This window comes from Schistocerca gregaria, chromosome 3, assembly GCF_023897955.1.
Source record: "Schistocerca gregaria isolate iqSchGreg1 chromosome 3, iqSchGreg1.2, whole genome shotgun sequence".
NCBI lineage: Eukaryota > Metazoa > Arthropoda > Insecta > Orthoptera > Acrididae > Schistocerca > Schistocerca gregaria.
The window spans coordinates 291,509,966-291,536,316 of record NC_064922.1 but is presented as its reverse complement, the minus strand read 5'-3'; the positions used below and the strand labels follow the sequence as shown (position 1 = coordinate 291,536,316).

Below are 26,351 nucleotides of genomic sequence, written 5' to 3'. Positions count from 1 at the left end.
GTGCAAAGTGTTTTTGGAAGGCCAGCATGACTCTGAAGACAAAACTTGCTCTGATCACCCTTCAACACTGGAAGGTGAAGACAGTGTATCTTGTGAGCAAGAATGTCTGAGCAGATTGGAGTATGAGTGTTCATCTAATAGCTCAGTCTCTGGATATACCAAAGACCATTTCCATGAGACAGCAACTGAACAACTGCAGATGAAGAAAGTGTGTGCAAAGGTAGTCCCAAAAATTTTGACCACTGCTAAAATTCCAATTGAGTCCTCATTTGTGAATAGCTACAGGAACTATGTAGAAATAATGCTACTTTCTGAACAATGTTATAATGAGATATGATTCATGGTTTTTCGGGCACAAATCAGAGAGAGACATGGAACTCCAGGGTGTACACACTACAGTCACCAGACCGAAAGAAACCACACATTAAAAGGGTGTACACACTGCAGTCACCACACCATAAGAAACCACTCATGAACAGCTTCAAAGTGAAGGCAACATTCACTGTCTTTTTATATGCTAGTGGTTTCAGTCACTGTGTGTTTACAGGACAGATTGTCAATGCTGTCTTTTATGTGGTAGTGTTCACAGCGGAAAAGGGGGGGGGGGGGGGGGGGGATGCAAGTCAGACCAGACACTTCTGGTTCCTGGAAGGTTGGAAGGTCCACTAAGACAATTTGTCCAGTCACATTACCCTCTACAGTTCTGATCTTGCACTAGCACACACTGTTTACTTCCCTGGCTCAAGACACCCTTGAAAGGACACAGTTCCGAGGCCATAGCCAATGTGAAAGCTGCTGTTCCGTGTGCCCTGTAGGACATTAAAATCCTATTCTTCCAGGACGCTTACACTACTTTGAGATCTGACTGTCAAAAATGTACTGGTGCAGGAGAGTCCTATTTTGAAGAATTCTGATGCACTTTGCCATTCTGATCAATAAATCAATTTTTATGGACTTGATGAGATTACTTTCGGTCAAATATTGTATATAAAACTTAGTTGCTGTTTAATGTGCAATATGTGGGATGGAAGCTGACTCGGTACATTATTCAACCAAGCAAACCACCCTATCATGATAAACTGGGCACCTCCAATTATGTATAAGTTCCATTATAGAAAGAAACTTCCACATGGGAAAAATATATTAAAAACAAAGATTCCAAGACTTACCAAGCGGGAAAGCGCCGGCAGACAGGCACAATGAACAAAACACACAAACACACACACAGAATTACTAGCTTTCGCAACCGATGGTAGCTTCTTCAGGAAGGAGAGGGAAAGACGAAAGGAAGTGGGTTTTAAGGGAGAGGGTAAGGAGTCAAGGAGTCATTCCAATCCCGGAAGCGGAAAGACTTCCCTTGGGGGGAAAAAAAGGACAGGTGTACACTTGTACACACACACACACACACACACACACACACACACACACACACATCCATCCGCACATACACAGACACAAGCGGACATATTTCTGCTTGTGTCTGTGTATGTGCGGATGGATATGTGTGTGTGTGTGTGTGTGTGTGTGTGTGTGTGTGTGTGTGTACGAGTGTACAGCTGTCCTTTTTTTCCCCCCAAGGGAAGTCTTTCCGCTCCCGGGATTGGAATGACTCCTTGACTCCTTACCCTCTCCCTTAAAACCCACTTCCTTTCGTCTTTCCCTCTCCGTCCTGAAGAAGCAACCATCGGTTGCGAAAGCTAGAAGCTAGTAATTCTGTGTGTGTGTTTGTGTGTTTTGTTCATTGTGCCTGTCTGCCGGCGATTTCCCGCTTAGTAAGTCTTGGAATCTTTGTTTTTAATATATAAACAAAGATTCCAAGACTTACCAAGCGGGAAAGCGCCGGCAGACAGGCACATGAACAAAACACACAAACACATGTTCATGTGCCTGTCTGCCGGCGCTTTCCCGCTTGGTAAGTCTTGGAATCTTTGTTTTTAATATATTTTTCCCATGTGGAAGTTTCTTTCTGTTATATATATATATATATATATATATATATATATATATATATATATATATATATATATATTTTAGTCGTGCTGACAAATCAACCAATAAACAAGAACAAGGTCAGAAAAGTCAGGAAACAAACAATTTTGACATAATTGTGACAAAGTGTCTGAAATAGTGATGATCCACCTGTGACCGTTTAGAATGAAAAACAGAAATCTTTATATATCAAATTGACAAACACTTGCTGAACATAACCTTCAAATAAAGGCAAAATCCATGAAGTGTAACAAATATTTGTAACACGAACAAGACATCTGATTTATAAATTATTTTTCTGGTCTATTTGCACATAGTATCTTGCAGAAGAAGCAACTGTGATATTAACTGAGACAGCATTTTTTGCATAGCAACATTCTATTATGAATGATACCAATAGTAATAGGTAAGATTGTGAATAACATGTTTGTTCATAAAAATATTTCTACATTAATACATTATTCACAGTAATATATATTAACAGAATTTCATACTCCATTGTTTGTGGCTTAAGGAGATCCTGGTTAGATTCCAATAAATGAAAAAATTTCAAACCATGCACAAATACCTGTATGATATCACACATTATCCCAGTCCTATGGAAACCTTTAGAAGAAACAGCTACTGTCACATCTCTCTTCATTTTGCTTTGAGTACGCATCTCCTGCAATCTATTTTCTTTGGCTTCAAGTTTTCGTTTATCCTCAAAAGAAGGCTTGGGCATGTTAGCCAAAAGATGGCGAAACTTTACATACTCCCTCCAAGCTTTCTGATATCTGAAATAGTATAATGTTTTACATTTATCAGAGAATTATATCATTTAATGGATACACATATTGAAAACCTGTAATATTAGTGGTGTGCTCTTCACCGTTCAGCTGAGTAGCTGATGCCATTTTTCTACATATTTCGACAACTGACACAGTGATCTTAATCTGTTGCAGTGAGCTGTATTACTATGCGTACTCCAACTAACCTGGTATAAGTTCAAGCAATGGGAACACGTAATAACTCAGTTCGCAACATCTGAAAAAGATGACTGGAAGTGGTTGTCAAAATATCATGCAGAAAAATAGAATCAACTACCTAACTGATCACCTAATCAACTACTCAGCTGATGACCACATTTAATTACACTGAGAAAATTTGAGCTAGCACATAATTTGTAATACGCTAGACCGTTGTAAGAGAAAACTAACATTTGAGGCATGACGACTTCAGAAGTAGAAAAAATATCACAGGTTTAATAATCAGAAGTTCACTATTTTCTAGATGAGCTGTCCACCCTTTTTCAATTTTCAGTTCCAGTAAGTGAACCATAATATGTCACATCTTTTATAACCATAGAGAGAGAATGAACTTACTTAATGACAAGTTATTAGAGATGGAGCATAAGCTCAGACTGAATGGGAAGGATAGAAAATGAAGTCATCGTATCCTTTCAGAGACTCAGTCGAGGCACGACTGTCAAAAGAGCGATCTGGGTTTAGAGAGCACAGAAGTTGTGTCGATCTCATCAACACACTGCGTATATGTAATACTTGAGCAGAGTGCAGAATGGCGAAACACACTCTACCTTACATTTATTGATCTTGAAAAAGCATTTGATTCTGTTAATAGGAGAGTTATGTGGCATACCTTAGAAGAATATGGAATACCATCAAAGATAATAAATAAAGCCATGTTTGATGGATATGAATGCAGAGTGCTACACAAAGGGAAACTTACTGAATCTAACCAAACAAATGCTAGGGTGAGGCAGGGATGTATTCTGTCACCTACCTTGTTCTTGTTGGTACTGAAGAGCGTAATAACAAGAGTTGTTGATTGTAGGAGAAAAGGTATTCAGTGGGGAATGCAAGAGCTTGACTTTGCTGCTGATATCTGTCTGCTTTCGCAAAGATTGCGTGACATGGAAGAAAAGCTGGAAAGACTGAAAGAGGAAGCAGAAATTGCAGGACTTAAAATAAATGTTCAGGAAACTAAGGAAATGAGAATGTGATCTGAAAAACAAGCAAAGCTAACAGTGTATGGACAGGAATTGGAACAAGTAGACTCCTTCATATATCTAGGAAGTACTGTCTGTAAAGATGGAGGGGCCGAGGAGGATGTAGAGTTGGATACGGAAGGCAAATGGAGCCTTTGTACAACTGTACGAACCAAGCTGCGCTTGTTCAATAGCAACGTAAAGTCAGTCCTCCCGTATGGTTGCGAAACGTGGGAGGTAACAAACATGACTGTAAGCCAGCTGCAAGTCTTCATAAACTGGTGTCTTCAGCAAATTATAAATGTGAGGTGGCCATATATTATCTCAAATGACTAATCCGTGAACTAAAAAGGAAAGAAAATGGAGGTGGATTGGTCACGCAATACGCAGACAACAAGGAGCTGTTGAAAAGGCAGCACTGGATTGGAACTCACAAGGAACACGTAGATGTGACCGCCCGAAAAAGACATGGGAAAGAACGGTGGAAGAAGAAACTCTGAACGCTGGTAAAACATGGAGTGAAGTGAAATGTTTGGGTGCCAACAGAACCTGATGGAAGGTCTTTACTGCTGCCCTACGATCCAACAGGAACAACAGGAAAAAAAGGAAATCAAGTCATGTGTCATTTCAGAGGAATCATCCTGGTGTTCACTATAAGTGATTTAGGAAACCCAGAAAAACCTAAATCTGGATATCAAGATGGGGAATTGAACACTGTTCCTATCAAATACGAGTCTTGTGCCTTAATCCCTGCAATACCATGTTGAATTACTTGGAACACAAATGAGAACCTCCACAAAAGTAAAGTGGGTGAAGGTTTAACATAGCAGAGAAAGAAATGGTACATAAAATAAAGGAAAGTCAACCACTTACCTATAGCAGACTGATGCCTGATGTGTGGCACACACAAACATACAGCAGACAACAGTATTCATATGGTGAGTTCAGGAGGTAGAGCATGCAAGAGAGAGAGAGAGAGAGAGAGAGAGAGAGAGAGAGAGAGAGAGAGAGAGAGGGGGGGGGGGGGGGGGGGAGGGTGGTGGAAAGGAAAGGGATGGAGATGAAGAGGGAGACAGGGAGGAAAAAGAGAAAGGGAGAGCGATGGAAAAGGTGTGTGTGTGTGTGTGTGTGTGTGTGTGTGTGTGTGTGTGTGTGTGTGTTCAGAGAGAAGGGGGGGGGGGGAGATAATGTCCACATGGGAGGGGGGGGGGGGGCGATAGGAGAGTGGCAGGAGAAGGCAGTACACAATCTGGATGGAGAAAAAGTAGTGTGGTCGATTAGAGAATGGAAAAGATAAGATGAGGCTGTAGGAAAAACATTAGTGGAGGTTTGAGCCAGGGAGAATGCGAGAGAGGCAATTCCTACTTGTGTAGTCCAGAGAACTAGTGCTTGAAAGGTGTATCCAAATGGCTCATGTGGTGAAGTCACTGTTGAAGGTATTTGTGTCATCGAGTTCAGCATGTTCAGCAACTGGATGGTCAAGTCGGCAGTTTGTCACAGTTTGCCTGTGGTCAAGTAGACAGTCAGTTATTTGTTATGCACACACAGAATGCTATACAGAAATGGCAGCATAGCTGATATACAGGGCAACCAATCAATAATGCAACCACTTTCACAGTATGCGGCGGAGTGGCGAGGCCAGCTCCTGTGCCTATAGCATGGGCGACAGGAGGTCCACGGTAATTGTACTACGGTTTGTCACGACAGTTATTTATAACATGCATAACATAAACACTTAAAAATAAAAGTAAACTACTCACTTATATTAAGATATAAGATGCTCAAGCATTACTGACAGCTTCTTAGAAAACCATTCATTACACTCTACAGTTCCTGTAAAAATGACACCAATTTCTTGACGACTGTTAGGTTTAAGTTCATTTAAAGTTTGTAGATTTGATTTGTAAACTTTCTGTTTTAAAGCACCATAGGAATAAAAACTGCAGAGGGGTTAGTTAAACTGGGGGAAAGAAGAGGCCATACATTGTTGGTATTAACTCTATCTTGAAACACATCACATCATGAATTTCCTCTAACGATAAGTTTGGCTGCATTTGCTTCACACAATCCTGCTAAAAAGTCACAAACAGACATTCTCTCTCACTTAACTGACTAAAAAGGCGACAAAATGTTTTCCACATACCCCTCACTGTTTGTTGTTTCCTAGAAAAAATAGAAGCTACTAATCTCTCACCTCAAATAATGCACCACACTGCTATTCTTTGATCACGAAGGGGTGCCTCAGGCATTACATTAGACTTTTCATAAGTACAATAACAATTATGTTGTGAATTAACATCTTCACTTGTGTGGAACTATGACTTGTCTGAAATAACATTAGGTCAGGATGATTTTCTCCACCATGCATCCTACTCAAATTCCGTTCACAAAACCACAACCTTTTTGTACGGTCACTCAGTTTAAGTTCTTGCACTGCAATTATTTTACAGGGTTGTAACTTCAATAACTTTGTAGTCGTTTGAAAAGAATCATAGGAAATTCCCATTTGCTGAGAAAGATGTCTAACTGATTTTCTAGGAGGCCTTTCCAGACCATGTTCAATGTTATCCAGCATTTTGTCTACGTTTATTGTCAAGAACACTTCCTATTTCATGAAATCTATTTATCAATGCATGAATGATACTCTGATTAGGAACTTGAACACCAGACAATTCCTCTTAAAATAGTGTTCTGGACACACTTATGAAATGTACATCAAAATTCTTTGGTTAATAGAATATGTCTTGTATTTCTGTGTTTCACTCAAAACACTTCCACTCAATACATTGTATTGCATCATCTAACACACACATGCTACCTGCTCAAACAAAGGCCTCACAACAGAGCAGAAACACACTCCCCACCAGTGCCACAGGTGGCTGGCTGCTGGCCAAGCAACAGAATACCCAACATGAGTTTGCATTAAGGAATGATCACCCTGTATAACATGGCTGTTTTCACATGTGGCCTTGTCTTTTATTTGGTAGAAAAAGCCTGTCAATGGAATGTGCCAGGTGGTAGGTAGGCAGGTGGGTGGGACTGGTCTTGCACCTAGCTCAACCACAAGGGAATGATCCCTGGGGTGCAGAACTGGGAGCAGGATTGGAGTAGCGATGGACAATGATATTCTATGGGTTGTGTGGGTAGCAGAACAGAGCTTTTGATGATGTGGGAAGGATTTCTGGAATGATATCCCTCATCTCAGGGCACTATGAGAGTCAGTCGAAGTCCTGGAGAAGGATTTTCTAGGCCAGGATGACACTGAATGATCATAACAGTCCCAATTGGTGGTTGGTTAACACATTTACTGGTATCAGAGGAGGAGATAACACAGGAGATCTGTTAAGGGATGACCTGGTTATGATATTATCTGTCATTAAAGGCTCTGATAAGTTTATCTCTGTGTATCAACAACTCTTCCTTTCCACTAGAGATGCAACACCCACGGGAGGCAAGGCTGTATTAGGAAGAGACTTTTTGACATGGAACAGGTGACAGGGTGGTTGGGGCACCTGATGTGAACAGATGAATTTATGGAGAGACAGCCACTGAAAAATGAAGATCAACATCTAGGGAGATAGCTCATTTAGTTGAGAAGGACCAGATGAAGAGGATTTGGGCGTAGGTATTGAGATTAAGGAGGAAAGAGCAAAGATTGCCCCAGTCATGAGTCCAGAACATGAAAATCTCATCAATGAGTCTGAAATGGGTAAGAGATTTTAGGTGTTGAGTGGATAGGAAGGATTCCTCGAGATGACCCATAATTGTAAGTTGGCATAAGATGGTGCCATGCGAGTACCCATGGCAGTACTACAGATCTGTTTACAGATTTGGCCATTAAAAGTGAAATAACTGTGGTTGAGGACATGGTTGACAAGGAGGATTAGGAAAGAGGTGGTGCATTTGGTATCAGGAGGACATTGGGAAAGGCAGCATTCAAATACCGCAACACCATGGGCGTAGGAGTTGTTGGTGCATAAGGACATTGCATCCACAGTGGCCCACAAAGAGTCACATGGCAACAAAACAATAAGTGTGGAAAGGTGGTGAAGGAACTGAGTAGTGTCTTGAATATACAATGGAGGTTACAGACAACAGTTTGGAGGTGTTGGTCAATAAAGGCAGAGGTTTGTTCTGTGGGAGCATTGTACTTGGCCACAATAGTATGGCCAGCAGGGAGACCTGTGGAGAATGTGGAATTTGAGCAGTAGGTCAAAGGTGGGAGTGCCTGGGGTTGCTAGTGTGAGGAGGGAGATGGATTCAGGTGTTAGGTTGCAATGTGTTTGGAACTGTTTTAAACAAGGTTCTATGTGGGGTTTTGGATGACTGTTGTGAGACGGGGGTGTGTCGAAGAAATTTTTTCACTGTACAGAACAAATAAAGGAAAGAAGGTCCTTTGCAAGTTGAGTATGGTTGAACTTATGTTATGGGCTAAAGGTGAGGTCTTTAGAAAGTACTGAGACTTCTGCAGGCATCAGAGTTTTGGCTGAAAGGTTGACAACAGTGTTACAGAATGAGTGTTCGGAAGTTATATATTTCATGGAGAGTAGGGGAAGTTTTTGGGGATGTGGAAGATGAGGGTTTGACAGGTGGCTTGGATCAGAGTGACTTTGGTAACCTTGTAGCCATTTGAACACAGCCATAAGAAATTTCTATTTGTTGAGAAAGATGTCGAACTTATTTTCTAGAAGGCCTTTTCAGAGCATGTTCAATGTTATCCAGAGTTTCTTTCTTGGCTATAGGTAATCCCATGCGGACATACAACAGGAGCAGCTGTGATAGTTCCCTCAGATGGTGCTGGGAATGCTGTTCTAATGTTAAATGTCAAGAATTTCTGATGTTGTGACAGCATTCAGGAAATTTTGGTCACAGAATAAAAAAGGTTTTGTGAAATGAGCATCTTTTGTAAGTTAAATTAGCACTGAAATTGTTTAACATTTTATGTTGTAAATGTGCTTAAAATTATTAACATTAATATACTACAATCTATTTGTGCTAATATAATTAGCAGTGAAGTTCCTACTTCAAATTAAAAAAGGGGGCTGTGGGGGGAGGAAGGTTACCGATTCCTCAGTTAAAATGAACACCTGATATCAACTACTGTTTGCTTCATATTTAACTGACTACATTGCTGAATTCCTAAAAATAACACTAGTCTGCATGCTGTAAAAATAATGGGCTATTTACAATGTCTACGAGTTTCATTTTGCAATTTATGGTTTCATTCAAACAATGCTAAATGCCTAGACTCCAATAAGAAACTGACATAATAAACAGTGTTTTGCTCAATACTTGGAACAGAGAGTGAAAAATGATAATATGTACATTCTTTCCATCAATTCTTAAAAACTGAGACACAAATATTTTCTGATGATTTCTGAATAGACAGAGTGCCACACTCCCATGTTTTTCTTAAATTGAAGCCTCAAAACCTATTTACTACATTCTGTGACTGCCTCATGTCACTAGACAATAAAGCTGTTCCAGAAACAAGGTATACGCATCAAAATGTTGATCTCACCATGAAACATTTAGCTGTCATGTGCAATTGCTAGATCTGATTGTAACAGTGATATTATTGATATCTTTCACAGATACTCCTTACAATAAGTAGAAGGTGGAAAGCCACAGTGTGTCACCACCCTTCCAGCCAAATCCTGTGCCTGGGATGGTGTATTCAAGGATGATTTGTGCTATCACTGACAAAGTGTATGTCATGTTTCTTTTGCATGTGGTATGCTGTACATCATCCAGACAACATAACAGTCATGAATCAACGCAAGGATTCCATAATGTTTACTTCCCAGAACACTCACTATATTGGAACACTACCTTTCCAAGGTGTATGATGTATAGAACACAGCCTTGGATGTGCTTACTTCATCTACAAGTAATGGGAACAGTGCTGTGAATGAGTCTGTAGACATCTATCATCTAAATATATACAAGTGTTAAATTTCTTCATAGAGAGACAGTCAACTAACTGTCAGGGAGATGATTGACATCTAAAGATGAAACTGACATAGTGGTGCTGGCTTTTACTAGTGATTACATTGGTGCTAGGAGGATGAAGATGTCTGTAGCATCATTGTTCACATAGTGAAGTAAAATGTGGTGTGTACTTCCCTGTAACTCATATTTCCTTGTATCTTTATTGAATTTTTTGATATTCTAAACACTATATAGACAGCATGGCTGCACATTCACTCAACCAACACAACAAGAGCAGCTTACAGTAGTTCTTCTGTTCTGCGGAGCAATATGTAGTAAAATAGATGAATCATTAAGAGGACACAAACACATAGCCACGGTCTAAAGAATTCCAGTCATTTATGATACTTTGTGTGAATCTGTTGGGCCTAGCAGCTATGTGGGGCAGTCTACCCAAACGTTTTCCTACACTTGGACTGAATGTGGGTGATATATCAAGTATAGAAACTGAGAAAAATCACCAGCAGGCAAACACAGACTTATGAATAACTGCACGACTTTTTTCAAAAGATGCAAATTCAGGTGTATGCTTTAAATTAATGAATCTCAGTCTTCAAGGAGGCTATGGAAAATAATAAGGAGAGCTGCTGATGGAGGAGCAAAGATTCCATTTGAAACGAATAACAGATCTGACTAAGACATAAAACCACAATGGTACTCAATTCATGAAGTTGTATGGTTGGGACTTCATAAAGTTCAGAGATTTGTCCATTACTTTAAAACACCATGCGAAACATATGATTTACATTGGTGTTTTCCTATCATTTTTAACAACAGTGTGCATTCGTCTAGTCAAAATTAGGAAAAAAAATACTGCAAACAAATAATAAATAACTCTGCTTGGCTCACTTTTATTTGACTTATGTGTAGATTAATTACACGTGCATACATACTTACTCAGGATTTCCTGCATAACTGAGCTGTGGAGGTCTTATTCCAAAATGCACTATCTCTGGGTAAGATGGAGTAGCTTTCTTGTGCTGGTCCCTGTCTAGTTGGTCAACTCTTACAGAGCATGGTTTCATACCAGGATATGTTACAACCATACCTACAAACAAACAAAAGTCATGCACTATTACTTTCTGGACCCGAATAGCCCGGATTTGAACTCCCTCGACTACCGTGTTTGGAAGGTAGTTGAAAGAGTTACCAATAAGATAAGACACCCTAATGTTGCATCTCTACATACTGCTATCAAAGCAGCATTTGCGACTATGGACAGCGTGGTTTTAAAGAATGTGTGAAATCACTTCAGGACAAGACTGGAGGTGTGGCAGTGCGACCGAAGGGGGTTACATTGAGTACTGTTACTCTTGAAAAATACATCTACTTATATGTAAAAGGATTTTCATTTACATTTTAATAATTTTGCTTTAAAAAAAGTTTCATTTTCCAGATTTAAGCAATGCACCCTGCAGTTAAAGAAGGACACACTCTATTATAAACCTGTACATAATACTTGGATACGAACTGCGGCACCAGGCCACTGCTGCACTATTCTTCAAATAGCCTACCAACGGCCTCTTCATGGGCCAGCCATCAAAGGTTGCCTGCACAGCATTCGCCAGGCTATCCACCGGAGCCATCTCATTATAAGTGCAGTTCAAGAGGCACTCGCCCTCATTTTGTGTTTGTACTTATTGTCAGCAACTGCATGTATAAGTACATGGATTATTGCTTCCATGTTTGTATCCATGTTCTCAATGGCTATCTGCTTATGTGTAGAGAAAGAATAGTCTTTGGTTCATCATGGTCGTGTTGTTGTTTGTGTCCTACAGTATAGCTTGGATTACTCCTTGGCTCTACCAATTGTTGTGCGAGACAGTCCCACTCCAGGAACCTGTATCACTTTCATTTCATGAAATGTGTTAGTTGTTGTGTAATTACCACCAAAAATGCACACATGTCACTGCAAAGTGTGTAGAGTTCTATTGTTTCTGTGAGCAGCCCCACCAGTCCTAACAGGCTTGGGCAGTGCCCAGCACTTCCATACACCCACCTTGCCCACACTGCTTTGTGCAACATGACAGGGATGTGTGCCCTAAGTACTGGGCGACTTGAAACAACTATAGGAAAAAAGGACATTTAACATCTGTATGTCATTCCCAGCCCCCTCCTGTGGACATGAACATAGATTTAACTGTGGGTCTCTAGTGCTTATGAATCATAACAAACAGTTTATCGAAAAACGAGTAATGGGGGAAGTGCTCTGACAACAAGTGGACACAGATACGGCCATGACTTTATTGGATTCACAAACTTAGGTGGATTTGGGTTATTCGGCATTGTCCTCAGTTACTTCAGCAGCATATTCCAATTTTGGGGCAATTTACAGCTCCCACTGTGTATAAATCTGTGGTTTGTAACTTGACGTTTTTGGTAGTGGCTACTGCTGGCACTGATAATTTGAACAATCTGGATGTTTTCAAAGGGGGGTTTTTCCATTCTGGATACAGCACACCTTGTTTCCAACCAGTCCCTTACCAACAGTTAGATTATTAGTGTTCTGAGGTCTCATCTCTTTCCTTGGATGGGTTAGGCTGTGCCACTAATTTTGCGGCACAAATTACCGTGAAACATATGGCACAGCTGTGCTTTCTCTGTGCACACTGTAATCCAGTGGTTTTGTGTGAGCAAGTAAAATCACAATTGGACAGGCTGATGTCACTGGGGTTCATACCGCCTATTACATAAAGTGAATGCTGTAACTCACTCGTGACTGTTAAGAAACAGTTCGGTCATCTTTGCCTCTGTAGTGACTTTACATAGTTTCAGTTAATGATCAATCTATCATTGGCATGTGCTCTTTACCCTGCCCGCTAAACTTGCTGGGGGCCAGTTTTTCTCCTAAATTAATTTATCTGAAGCCTATTTACATATTTCATTGGATGAAGATTATGAATGGCTTCTTGTGTTTAACATGACTTTCGGGTTGTGCCAATATAAGCACCTCATTGTTGGTGTGGCTAGTGTCCCCCCCCCCCCTTCTCCTTTTATTTTATTTTATTTATTTATTTATTTTTTCATTTTTTTCCAACGAACGACAATGTCTGTTCTTGAGGTTTCAACTATCTTGATAAAACTGTCATGATGGGTCCAGTTATGGAAGAGCATTTTCATAACTTATACACCTTGTTCAAAGTGTTACATACTGCAAGTCTGAAATGCAACTTGGCAACATCACACGCTTTTCAGCCATTCATTGTGTATTTGGGGTTTGAAGTTTTTTGTGATGGTGATAAGCCTTGTTGTCACCATGTCACCACAGTCACAGCTCTGCCTTGCCTTATAAATATCAAAGAACTCCCCAAGAATTTTTATGTAAAACTGCTTACTGTCATAAATTCATATGGGTGGGGCTATGTTGGCCCAACCCCTCAGTGAGTTGCTCCTTTGGAATATTCATTTGCAGTGGACACTGGCCTCCAAGTGGTAATTCACGCTTTTGAAATTGAAGTGACATTATGCTCCTTGTTTGGCTACTTTACATCCTGGCCACCACTTCGTGTTGGGTACAGACACCTCTCAGTATGGAGTCAGGGCCATTCTTGCATACTGATAGGAAGATGGTTCCAAACATCCATTAGTTCATGGATCAAAAATGCTCTACTACACTTAGTAGTGCAACTCCCAAGTTGAAAAGGAAGTGCTTGCTGTCATCTATGCCCTCAATTGGTTTCATGTGTTCATGTATGGGTCTAAGTTACACCTTATTACAGAGCACAAGCCACTGGTCTTGTTGTTTAATCCTTCTCCTTGTTAGCCAACAAAGCATCATTGCTTCCAGCATTAAGGTTGTTTCTGCCTACCTGAAACTATAAAATACATTTTCAGCCTATCATGCAACATGCCTATGCCAATGAGCTGTCCCAGCTTCCAATGGAGCCAGATCCTACTTTTGATCTGGATAAACTTCTTTGCTTTCACTTACATGTTAAGGCACAATTTATGGTGGATGGGTTTCCTATTATGAGCTCCCAGATTGCAACTGTTGTCATTGCTGATCTGATTTTCCGTCAAGCTGTTCACCTCATTCAGCATGGTTGGCTAATCAGGCATCTGGACAGGGCTTTTGATCCACTGCGTAACTATTTTGCCCTCCACCACAGCCTTATGGTGTTTGACAGTGTTGTTCTCTTAGCTACAGATGGAATGTTGTTGCCCAGGCTTGTGATCCTGACGGCCCTATGGTAGGATGTGCTCCAATTCCTACATCAGGGATCACATGTACCAAGTTACGTACCATTGGCACATGTTTTAGTTCGGCATCAATGGTGGCATTATGCACCTTTTTGTGGCCTGCTCTCAGCATGTTACCCAACAGGCAGCGTTGCGGGCAATGCTTCCTCTGTGGCCCACACTGCAGCATCCATGGGAAAGCAGACATGTTGATTTCGCGGTGCCTTACCTAAATTCTTGTTGACTGTTGGTTGTTGTTGCTTTCTTTAAGTTTCCATACATTACCTGCTGTCCTATGATGTCATCTGTAGCTATGATTCAGGCTCTTTTCAAAAATTTTTCCACTGAAGGACTGTCTTATACACTTGTGGTGTATAACAGTCTAGACCTCTCAGACTTTCCACAATTTCTGTGCCTGTCACAGCATTTGCCACTTCATTGCTCCTCCTTTTCATCACCCAGTCTAACAGTGAGCAGAATGTAACATCCATATGTTCAAGTTTCAAATGAAGAAGTAAATCACTGTCTCATCGACGGACAATGCCTTGACGTGCTTCTTGAGTTCTTATAGGTTTATTCTGGTGGGGAATCGGAGACTGACCAAGATGCTCCAGGTTGTCAGCACGCTCCTGCAGGGCCGGACCCGCCCTCCTTGTTGACATTGTCAGCTCATGCCTCTCCTCTGGTGTCCACACCCTGCTGTCAGGCCTTCTTGCAATGCTTCACTGTCCCATCATTGGCTCGGTCACCCCAATATCCACATAGGCAGAGTGCCCTTTCCTCAAAGTGGGAGATGTGTTATAATCCTGTATGTAATACCTGGATATGTGCCATGGCCCCAGGCCATTGGCATGCTACACTTCAAATATCCCGCCAACAGCATCTGCGTGGGTCGGCCACCAGACGATGCCTGCAGTGGGCCATACAACTTGTGCACACAGCACGGTATCCCCCATCTGTCTATCAGAGGCCTCCCCTTCATGAGCGCAGGGGAGGAGGCAATTGCTTTCACATTGTGTTCATACTTATTATCAGCAACTGCTTGTATCAATACCTGGATTATGTCTATGTTTGTGTGTATGTTCTGAACCAATATTTGCTTGTGTGTGGAAGAAGAAAAAAATTTGCTTCATTGGGGCCCTGCTGCTGTTTGTACCTTACAGTGTAATGCATAAACAGTACCACATTTAATGAAGTAAATGAATTACTTCCCCCCCCCCACCCCCACCCAACTTCCCCCCAATGAACCAAGGACCTTGCTGGTGGAAGGGAGGCTTGTGTGCCTCAGTGATACAGATAGCCGTACCATAGGTGTAACCGCAACGGAGGAGTATCTGTTGAGAGTCCAGACACATGTGGTTCCTAAAGAGGGTCAGCATCATACCTTAATTGGGCACATAAGTTAGAAAATCTGATTAGGAAAATGGATTGGTTTAAGTTAGATATAGTGGGAATTAGTGAAGTTCCCCCTCCCCCCCCCCCCCCCCCCCCCCCCATGAACCATGGACCTTGCCGTTGGTGGGGATGCTTGCGTGCCACCGTGATACAGATAGCCGTGCCGTAGGTTCAACCACAACGGAGGGGTATCTGTTGAGAGGCCAGACAAACGTGTGATTCCTGAAGAGGAGCAGCAGCCTTTTCAGTAGTTGCAGGGGCAACAGTCTGGATGATTGACTGATCTGGCCTTGTAACAATAACCAAAACGGCCTTGCTGTGCTGGTACTGCGAACGGCCAAAAGCAAGGGGAAACTACGGCCGTAATTTTTCCCGAGAGCATGCAGCTGTACTGTATGATTAAATGATGATGGCGTCCTCTTGGGTATAATATTCCAGAGGTAAAATAGTCCCCCATTCGGAACTCCGGGCAGGGACTACTCAAGAGGATGTCGTTATCAGGAGAAAGAAAACTGGCGTTCTACGGGTCGAAGCGTGGAATGTCAGATCCCTTAATCAGGCAGGTAGGTTAGAAAATTTAAAAACAGAAATGGATAGGTTAAAGTTAGATATAGTGGGAATTAGTGATGTTCGGTGGCAGGAGGAACAAGACTTCTGGTCAGGTGACTACAGGGTTATAAACACAAAATCAAATAGGGGTAATGCAGGAGTAGGTTTAATAATGAATAGGAAAATAAGAATGTGGGTAAGCTACTACAAACAACATAGTGAACGCATTATTGTGGCCAAGATAGATACGAAGCCCACACCTATTACAGTAGTACAAGTTTATATGCCAACTAGCTCTGCAGATGACGAAGAAATTGAAGAAATGTATGATCAAATAAAAGAAATTATTCAGATAGTGAAGGGAAATGAAAATTTAATAGTCATGGGTGACTGGAATTCGGTAGTAGGAAAAGGGAGAGAAGGAAACGTAGTAGGTGAATATGGACTGGGGCAAAGAAATGAAAGAGGAAGACGCCTGGTAGAATTTTGCACAGAGCTCAACTTAATCATAGGTAACACTTGGTTCAAGAATCATAAAAGAAGGCTGTATACATGGAAGAAGCCTGGAGATACTGACAGGTTTCAGATAGATTATATAATGGTAAGACAGAGATTTAGGAACCAGGTTTTAAATTGTAAGACATTTCCAGGGGCAGATGTGGACTCTGACCGCAATCTATTGGTTATGACCTGTAGATTAAAACTGAAGAAACTGCAAAAAGGTGGAGATTTAAGGAGATGGGAACTGGATAAACTGAAAGAACCAGAGGTTGTACAGAGTTTCAGGGAGAGCATAAGGGAGCAATTGACAGGAATTGGGGAAAGAAATACAGTAGAAGAAGAATGGGTAGCTTTGAGGGACGAAGTAGTGAAGGCAGCAGAGGATCAAGTAGGTAAAAAGACGAGGGCTAATAGAAATCCTTGGGTAACAGAAGAAATATTGAATTTAATTGATGAAAGGAGAAAATATAAAAATACAGTAAATGAAGCAGGCAAAACGGAATACAGACGTCTCAAAAATGAGATCGACAGGAAGTGCAAAATGGCTAAGCAGGGATGGCTAGAGGACAAATGTAAGGATGTAGAGGCTTATCTCACTAGAGGTAAGATAGATACTGCCTACAGGAAAATTAAAGAGACCTTTGAAGATAAGTGAACCACTTGTACGAACATCAAGAGCTCAGATGGAAACCCAGTTCTAAGCAAAGAAGGGTAAGCAGAAAGGTGGAAGGAGTATATAGAGGGTCTAGACAAGGGCGATGTACTTGAGGACAATATTATGGAAATGGAAGAGGATGTAGATGAAGATGAAATGGGGGATACGATACTGCGTGAGGAGTCTGACACAGCACTGAAAGACCTGAGTCGAAACAAGGCCCCCGGAGTAGACAACATTCCATTGGAACTACTGACGGCCTTGGGAGAGCCAGTCCTGTCAAAACTCTATCATCTGGTGAGCAAGATGTTTGAAACAGGCGAAATACCCTCAGACTTCAAGAAGAATATAATAATTCCAATCCCAAAAAAAGCAGGTGTTGACAGATGTGAAAATTACCGAACAATCAGTTTAATAAGCCACAGCTGCAAAATACTAACATGAATTCTTTACAGACGAATGGAAAAACTAGTAGAAGCCGACCTCGGAGAAGATCAGTTTGGATTCTGTAGAAACAATGGAACACGTGAGGGAATACTCACCCTACGACTTACCTTAGAAGAAAGATTAAGGAAAGGCAAACTACGTTTCTAGCATTTGTAGACTTAGATAAAGCTTTTGACAATGTTGACTGGAATACTCTCTTTCAAATTCTGAAAGTGGCAGGGGTAAAATACAGGGAGCGAAAGGCTATTTACAATTTGCACAGAAACCAGATGGCAGTTATAAGAGTCGAGGGACATGAAAGGGAAGCAGTGGTCGGGAAGGGAGTAAGACAAGGTTGTGGCCTCTCCCCGATGTTATTCAATCTGTATATTGAGCAAGCAGTAAAGAAAACAAAAGAAAAATTCAGAGTAGGTATTAAAATCCATGGAGAAGAAATAAAAACTTTGAGGTTCGCCGATGACATTGTAATACTGTCAGAGACAGCAAAGGACTTGGAAGAGCAGTTGAATGGAACGGACAGTGTCTTGAAAGGAGCATATAAGATGAACATCAACAAAAGCAAAACGAGGATAATGGAATGTAGTTGAATTAAGTCGGGTGATTCTGAGGGAATTAGATTAGGAAATGAGATACTTAAAGTAGTAAAGGAGTTTTGCTATTTGGGGAGCAAAGTAACTGATGATGGTCGAAGTAGAGAGGATATAAAATGTAGACTGGCAATGGCAAGGAAAGCGTTTCTGAAGAAGAGAAATTCGTTAACATCGAATATAGATTTATGTATCAGGAAGTCATTTCTGAAAGTATTTATATGGAGTGTAGCCATGTATGGAAGTGAAACATGGACGACAAATAGTTTGAACAAGAAGAGAATAGAATCTTTCGAAATGTGGTGCTACAGAAGAATGCTGAAGATAAGATGGGTAGATCACATAAGTAATGAGGAAGTACTGAATAGGATTGGGGTGAAGAGAAGTTTGTGGCACAACTTGACGAGAAGAAGGGATCGGTTGGTAGGACATGTTCTGAGGCATCAAGGTATCACCAATTTAGTATTGGAGGGCAGCGTGGAGGGTAAAAATCGTAGAGGGAGACCAAGAGATGACTATACTACGCAGATTCAGAAGTATGTAGGTTGCAGTGGGTACTGGGAGATGATGAGGCTTGCACAGGATAGAGTAGCATGGAGAGCTGCATCAAACCAGTCTCAGGACTGAGGACCACAACAACAACAGTGAAATTCAGTGGCAGAAGGAATAAGACTTTTGGCCAGGCGAATAAAAGGTTATAAATACGAAATCAAATAGGAGTGGGTTTAATAATGAATAAAAAATAGGAACATGGATAAGCTACTATGAACAGCATAGTGAATGCATTATTGTAGCCAAGACACACAAAACCCAAGTCTACCACAGTAGTACAAGTTTATATGCCAACTACCTCCACAGATGATGAAGAGATTGAAGAAATGTACAAAGCAATAAAAGAAATTATTCAGATAGTTAAGAGAGACGGAAATTTAGTAGTCGTGGGGGACTGGAATACAACTGTAGGAAAAGGAAGAGAAGGAAAAGTAGTAGGTGAATAAGGGCTGGGGGTAAGGAATGAAAAGGGAAGTCGCCTAGTAGAATTTTGCACAGAACATAACTTTATCACAGCTAACACTTAGTTTAAGAATCATGAAAGAAGGTTGTCTATGTGGAAGAGGCCTGGAGACCTGTAAGGTTTCAGATAGATTATATAATGGTAAGACAAAGATTTAGGAACCAGGTTTTACATTGTAAGACATTTTCAGGGGCAGATGTGGACTCTGACCACAATCTATTGGTTATGAACTGTAGATTAAAACTGAAGAAACTGCAAAAAGGTGGGAATTTAAGGAGATGGGACCTGGATAAACTGAAAGAACCAGAGGTTGTACAGAGTTTCAGGGAGAGCATAAGGGAACAATTGACAGGAATGGGGGAAAGAAATACAGTAGAAGAAGAATGGGTAGCTATGAGGAATGAAATAATGAAGGTAGCAGAGGATCAAGTAGGTAAAAAGACGAGGGCTAGTAGAAATCCTTGGGTAACAGAAGAAATATTGAATTTAATTGATGAATGGAGAAAATACAAAAATGCAGTAAGTGAAGCAGGCAAAAAGGAATACAAACGTCTCAAAAATGAGATCGACAGGAAGTGCAAAATGGCTAAGCAGGGATGGCTAGAGGACAAATGTAAGGATGTAGAGGCTTATCTCATGAGGCGTAAGATAGATACTGCCTACAGGAAAATTAAAGAGACCTTTGGAGAAAAGAGAACCACCTGCATAAATATCAAGAGCTCAGATGGAAACGCAGTTATAAGCAAAGAAGGGAAAGCAAAAAGGTGGAAGAAGTATATACAGGGTCTATACATGGGCGATGTACTTGAGGACAATATTATGGAAATGGAAGAGGACATAGATGAAGATGAAATGCAAGAGATGACACTGCATGAAGAATTTGACAGAGCACAGAAAAACTTAAATCGAAACAAGGCCCTGGAGTAGATAACACTCCGTTAGAACCACTGATACCTCAGGGGAGCCAGTCCTGACAAAATTCTTCCATATGGTGAGCAAGATGTATGAGACAGGCAAAATGCCCTCAGACTTCAAGAGCCCTCAGGGAAGATCAGTTTGGATTCCTTAGAAATGTTGGAACATGCGATGCAATACTGACCCAACGACTTATCTTAGAAGACAGGTTAAGGAAAGGCAAATCTGCATTTACAGCATTTGTGGACTTGGACAAAGGTTTTGACAATGTTGACCGGAATACTCTCTTTCAAATTCTGAAGGTGGCAGGGGTAAAATATACGGAGCAAAAGGTTACTTACAATTTGTATAGAAAGTTATAAGAGTTGAAGGGCATGATAGGGAAGCAGTGATTGAGAAGGGAGTGAGACAGGGTTGTAGCCCATCCCCAATGTTATTCAATATGATCTTGAGCAAGCAGTAAAGGAAACAAAAGAAAAATTTGGAATAGAAATGAAAATCCATGAAGAAGAAATAAAAAATTTGGCGTTTGCTGATGACATTGTAATTCTGTAACAGACGGAATAGGACCTGGAAGAGCAGATGTACGGAATGGACAGTGTCTTGAAAGGAGAATGTAACGTGAACATAGACAAAAGGAAAACAAGGATAATGGAATGTATTTGAATTAAATCAGGGGATGCTGAGAGTGTTATATTAGGAAAATGAGACACTTGAAGTAGTAAATGAGTTTCGCTGTTTGAGGAGCAAAATAACTGATGATGGCTGAAGTAGAGAGGATATAAAATGTAGACAGGCTATGGCAAGGAAACCCTTCTGAAGGAGATAAATTTGTTTACATCGAGTGTAGGTAAGTGTTAGAAAGCCTTTTCTGAAATTATTTGTATGGAGCATAGATATGTATGGAAGTGAAACATGGACAATAAACAGTTCAGGCAAGAAGAGAATAAAAGCTTTCGAAATGTGGTGCTACAGAAGAATGCTCAAGAATAGATGCATAGATCACATAACTAATGCAGAGGCACTAAATAGAATTGGGGAAAAGAGTAACTTGTGGCACAACTTAACTAGAAGAAGGGATCATTTGGTATGAAATGTTCTGAGGCATCAAGGGATCACCAGTTTAGTACTGGAGGGAAGTGTGGAGGGTAAAAATTGTAGAGGGGGACCAAGAGATGAAAACACTAAGCTGATTCAGAAGGATGTAGGTTGCAGTAGTTATTCGGAGATGAAGAGGCTTGCACAGGATAGAGTAGCATGGAGAGCTGCATCAAACCAGTCTCTGGACCGAAGACCACCACCACCACCTCCACCACCACCACCACCACAACAACAACAACAACAACAACAACAACAATTACTTTATATCACATAGAAAATCTGTCAGTAATGTTCAATGACTATTATTATTACTATTATTATTATTATTATTATTATTATCATCATCATCATCATCGTCGTTGTCGTCGTCGTCATCATCATCGTCGTCGTCATTGTCATCATCATTATTATTATTATCATTAGTTTGTACACATAATTATTAAATATTTCAAAACTGATAGTTTGAGATGTCTGCTATGTAACTAAGTAAAACAAACTATATTAAAAACAAAGATTCCAAGACTTACCAAGCGGGAAAGCGCCGGCAGACAGGCACAATGAACAAGACACACAAACATACACACAGAATTACTAGCTTTCGCAACCGATGGTTGCTTCTTCACGCGCGCACACACACATGTGTGCGTGTGTGTGTGTGTGTGTGTGTGTGTGTGTGTGTGTGCGCGCGAGTGTACACCTGTCCTTTTTTCCCCCCTAAGGGAAGTCTTTCCGCTCCCGGGATTGGAATGACTCCTTACCCTCTCCCTTAAAACCCACATCCTTTCGTCTTTCCCTCTCCTTCCTGAAGAAGCAACCATCGGTTGCGAAAGCTAGTAATTCTGTGTGTGTGTTTGTGTGTTTTGTTCATTGTGCCTGTCTGCCGGCGCTTTCCCGCTTGGTAAGTCTTGGAATCTTTGTTTTTAATATATTTTTCCCATGTGGAAGTTTCTTTCTATTTTATTGATAAGTAAAACAAACTGACATATTTTTCTTATTCTGTAAATGTGAAGCAATGTTATCAGCCAAAGCACTCATCACACAGTAGTTAAATCACTGAAATACAAAGTACAAAGAGCTATTATACAAGTGTCAGAATTCAAAGTATATTCTAGGTACTGCACACAACTGAATTGGTCCTCTGAATTTAGAATTAATCATACAACAAGAAATAAGATATTTATGAAAAGAAATGAAGTCTAAAAAACTTTACCTTTCACTTCATCAGCAAAATTCTGCCACTTGTACTGAGACATACTAAGTAATTTCTCTAACTTGTCATCTTCTATGAGCGGATGACTGTTATTCATAAGATATATCAGCACTTCATTCATTGATAATATTTCTTTTCCATTATCTGTAAATTGTGCAATTTAACAGTTAGTAGGAAGAACATGCTGACACTATTTCAATGAGAATAATAGATATTACCAATCTCTTTTTTAAGTAACTATAGTCAAACAATGTAAAATAACTACTAGTGTTTTCTAACCACAACCAGAAATGTAAAAGCAGCATTCTAGCCTTAACGATCCACCCCTTTCCAGCTAAAACAGAAATATCAATCAATGGAAAATCCAGGATGTAATGTAACAATATAAGAGAAGGAAAGTTGCTACTCACCATATAGCAGAGATGCTGAGTCGCGATAGGCACAATAAAGAGATTCACACAATCATAGCTTTCGGCCATTATGGCACATACACACGCGCGCGCACACACACACTCATGGAAGCGCAACTTGCACACACATCTGCAGTATTAGAGGGCTGAAATTACACTGCGAGCAACAGCACCAGTGCATGATGGGAGTGGTGACTGGGTAGGGGTAAGGAGGAAGCTGGGGTGGGGAGGGGGAGGGATAGCATGGTGGGAGTGGCGGACAGTGAAGTGTTGCTGTTTAGACGAAGGGTAGGAGAGAAGGTGCGGAGGGAGGGGGGGGGGGGGGGGGGGGTAAGTAAGTAGCGGACAGGAGAGAAATAAAAAAATAAAAGAAATTAAAAGACTGGGTGTGGAGGTGAAGTGACGGCTGTGTAGTGCTGGAGTGGGAACAGGAAGGGGGCTGGATGGGTGAGGACAGTGACTAACGAAGGTTGGGGCCAGGAGGGTTATGGGAATGTAGGATGTATTGCAGGGAAAGTTCTCACCTGCGCAATTCAGAAAAGCTGGTGTTGGTAGGAAGGATCCATATGGCACAGGCTGTGAAGCAGTCATTGAGATGAGGGCTATCATGCTTGGCAGCGTATTCAGCTACAGGGTGGTCCACTTGTTTTTTGGCCACAGTTTGTCAGTGGCCATTCATGCGGACAGACAGCTTGTTGGTTGTCATGCCTACATAGAATGCAGCACAGTGGTTGCAGCATAGCTTGTAGATCACATGACTGGTTTCACAGGTAGCCCTGCCTTTGATGTGATAGGTAATGTCAGTGACCGGACAGGAGTAGATGGTGGTGGAGGATGTATGGGACAGGTCTTGCATCTAGGTCTATTACAGGGGTATGAGCCATGAGGTAAGGGATTGGGAGCAGGGGTTGTGTAAGGATGGATGAGCCCCCTTCCTGTTCCCATTCCAGCACTACGCAGCTGTCATTTCACCTCCACACCCAGTCTTTTAATTCCCCCCCCCCCCCCGCACCTTATCTCCTACCCCTCGTCTAAACTGCAACACTTCACTGTCTGCCACTCCCACCATACTATTCCTCTCCCTACCCGCCCCAGTCTCCTCCTTAACCCCACCCAGTCACCACTCACATCAAGCACTGGTGCTGCTGCTCGCAGTGTAGTTTCACCTCTCTGAGACAGCTGATGCACGTGCAAGCTGCGCTTGCGCGCGCCTTTGTTTGTTTGTTTGTTTGTTTGTTTGTGTGTGTGTGTGTGTGTGTGTGTGTGTGTGTGTGTGTGTGTGTGTACTGCTGAGAAAGGCCTTAATGGCCAAAAGCTATGATTGTGAGAATCTTTTTATTGTGCCTGCTATAAGGTGAGTAGCAACTTTCCTTCTCTCATATTAAAACAGAAATATGTATTATTATAGCTACAGATAACTTGAAGTTAGTTCATTTTGTCTATTTCCAGTTACTAACAAGTTAAACAAACAATATTTGAGGAAACTTGGTTTAAGTGTAATATTTTTAGACTAGCAGACACCTCCTTTCTTCTTCTTCTTCTTCTTCTTCTTCTTCTTCTTTTCTTAAAAAACTGTCCCTAGTTCTGAACAACTTTTTCCCCAACATATAAATGCTGATTTATTCGTCTCCAAAAAATATCTAGAATATATTAAGTGTTTCATTGGTACTACAGTGAAAGCTAAGAGTACATTTAAAACTTTCTACTGAGCAGCTGCAACTTTCTAATGTACAGGATGAGCCAAAAAGGCTTTTACAACTTTGGAATCATACAGAAATTTATTGAGACAGCTTACAAAACCAGTAGATGTGTCATTTTATAGCAAACAACCTGAAGTTTCCATTTAAAAGCATCAAGTAACATTTTAGTTTGATGTGACTTCCATTTGTGATGCAGCAAATCCACACATGCCCATAATCCTATGACCATCCCAAGGAACCAGTTGCAAAAGAGCAATCACCCCCATCCCTCAATACTTAATATCATCCTGGACTAAAACAGCTTTACTACATCTTTTGCCAGGGCTTTAACTATCATTCATCATATGCAGAAACGAGGAGCAACTTACTCAAAATCTTTCCCACTTCTCTCAAAATGGTATTCCCTGCCCATTCAATCCAAGAAATATTCTGGTCAATCCTTAACCCTGATAACCCTGTGCCCCATGGGTCAGACTATAGAGAAAGACCAATGTGCAATAACTGTCCTATTCCATTCCCATCACAAGCACAATCTATTAAGAGGCAGGGCTGCCTGTAAAAGTGCTAATATCATATAACAGTTCTGCTGACATTTTTATGTGGAATTGACCAGTAACCAACTGTCCACCAGCATGAAGGCCCAGCTGACCATGCAGAGGCAGGACACACTACTGAGTGCAACATGGCCGATTTCAATGGCCGTTTGACAATCTGTGCCAAGTGGATACTCCTCCACCTCCTCCCCAATACCGATTTCTCTGAATAATGTATGTGAGAATTGTCATTATAACATGCCCTTCAATATCACAATGCTCCTGGCCTCAATCTCAAGTAGCCCTGTCACGCAAACACTTCCACTCTTGTCACCAAGCTCCTCACTTCACTCATTCTACAAACACACCCTCTTCTCCACAGTTTCCCTCTTTCTCTGTTTTATCTCCCCCTCCAAATCCATTACTCCACAACACTGTGTGGCACACTACAACTCTCCTAGTCTGGGTCAGGGTGAATTTACTGGTGCCACATTCCTCTCCCATCCACTTGCTGCATCTCCATTCCAACCATCAGCCCTCCTCCCTCCTTCAACACTTACTCTCCCTCTTCCCCATCTTCTCCTCTCCTCCTCCTACTCCTTTCTCCATTCCCCACCTCCATTCTCGTCTCACCAACTACACCGGACACAGCCATTTGGCCAGTTTAAAACTGCACCTCAGGTAAAGTGTAGTCAGCTGAAACAACGTAATCATGCAGGTGCATGTGTATGTGTATATTCTGTACTAATTAGATCTGAAGGGGGACATTGTGTGGAAGCTTATCAATGTTTCCACATCAATTATATTGTGAGTTGTTATCTTTAGTCTTCTGCTTGGAACACTTGTCATTATGAGGCACCATATTTTGTATCCTCAGGTCAACACATGATGTAAAATACAAAGCAGCTACAGCTTCCTTGACAGTATTATTATTGTGGAATTTCTTGTCAACAAGGAAAGCCCTTAGATGCAAAACAAAGTGAAAAGCATATGGGGAAAATTGTGTTGCTGCCACAGTACAGGCACAAGTATTGTCATGCATGAAAACAACTACACACCCTAACAATACAACAGAATTTGAAGTATTGCAATATGCATTTACACTGATGGTTCCACTGTTTTCCCACAAACAAATCAGCAGTAAACTTTGTGATGAAACAACATACACAGAAGTTTACAAGTGGTCA

The 26,351-nt window shown here is 41.1% G+C and overlaps 1 protein-coding gene across 6 annotated transcripts in view; it reads right to left on the bottom strand.

Moving 5' to 3' along the window:
• Window positions 1-26,351, bottom strand: part of LOC126354294 (ribonuclease 3) — a 244,217-nt gene that overhangs the window by 171,992 nt on the left and 45,874 nt on the right. For all 6 annotated transcript variants that reach the window (XM_050003841.1, XM_050003843.1, XM_050003842.1 and 3 more), the window contains exons 8-10: window positions 22,522-22,665; window positions 10,865-11,015; window positions 2,558-2,765 (exon numbers count right to left, since the gene is read on the bottom strand). In XM_050003841.1, coding sequence (XP_049859798.1) covers window positions 2,558-2,765; window positions 10,865-11,015; window positions 22,522-22,665 — 503 coding nt within the window. The remainder of the gene's footprint in view (window positions 1-2,557; window positions 2,766-10,864; window positions 11,016-22,521; window positions 22,666-26,351) is intronic.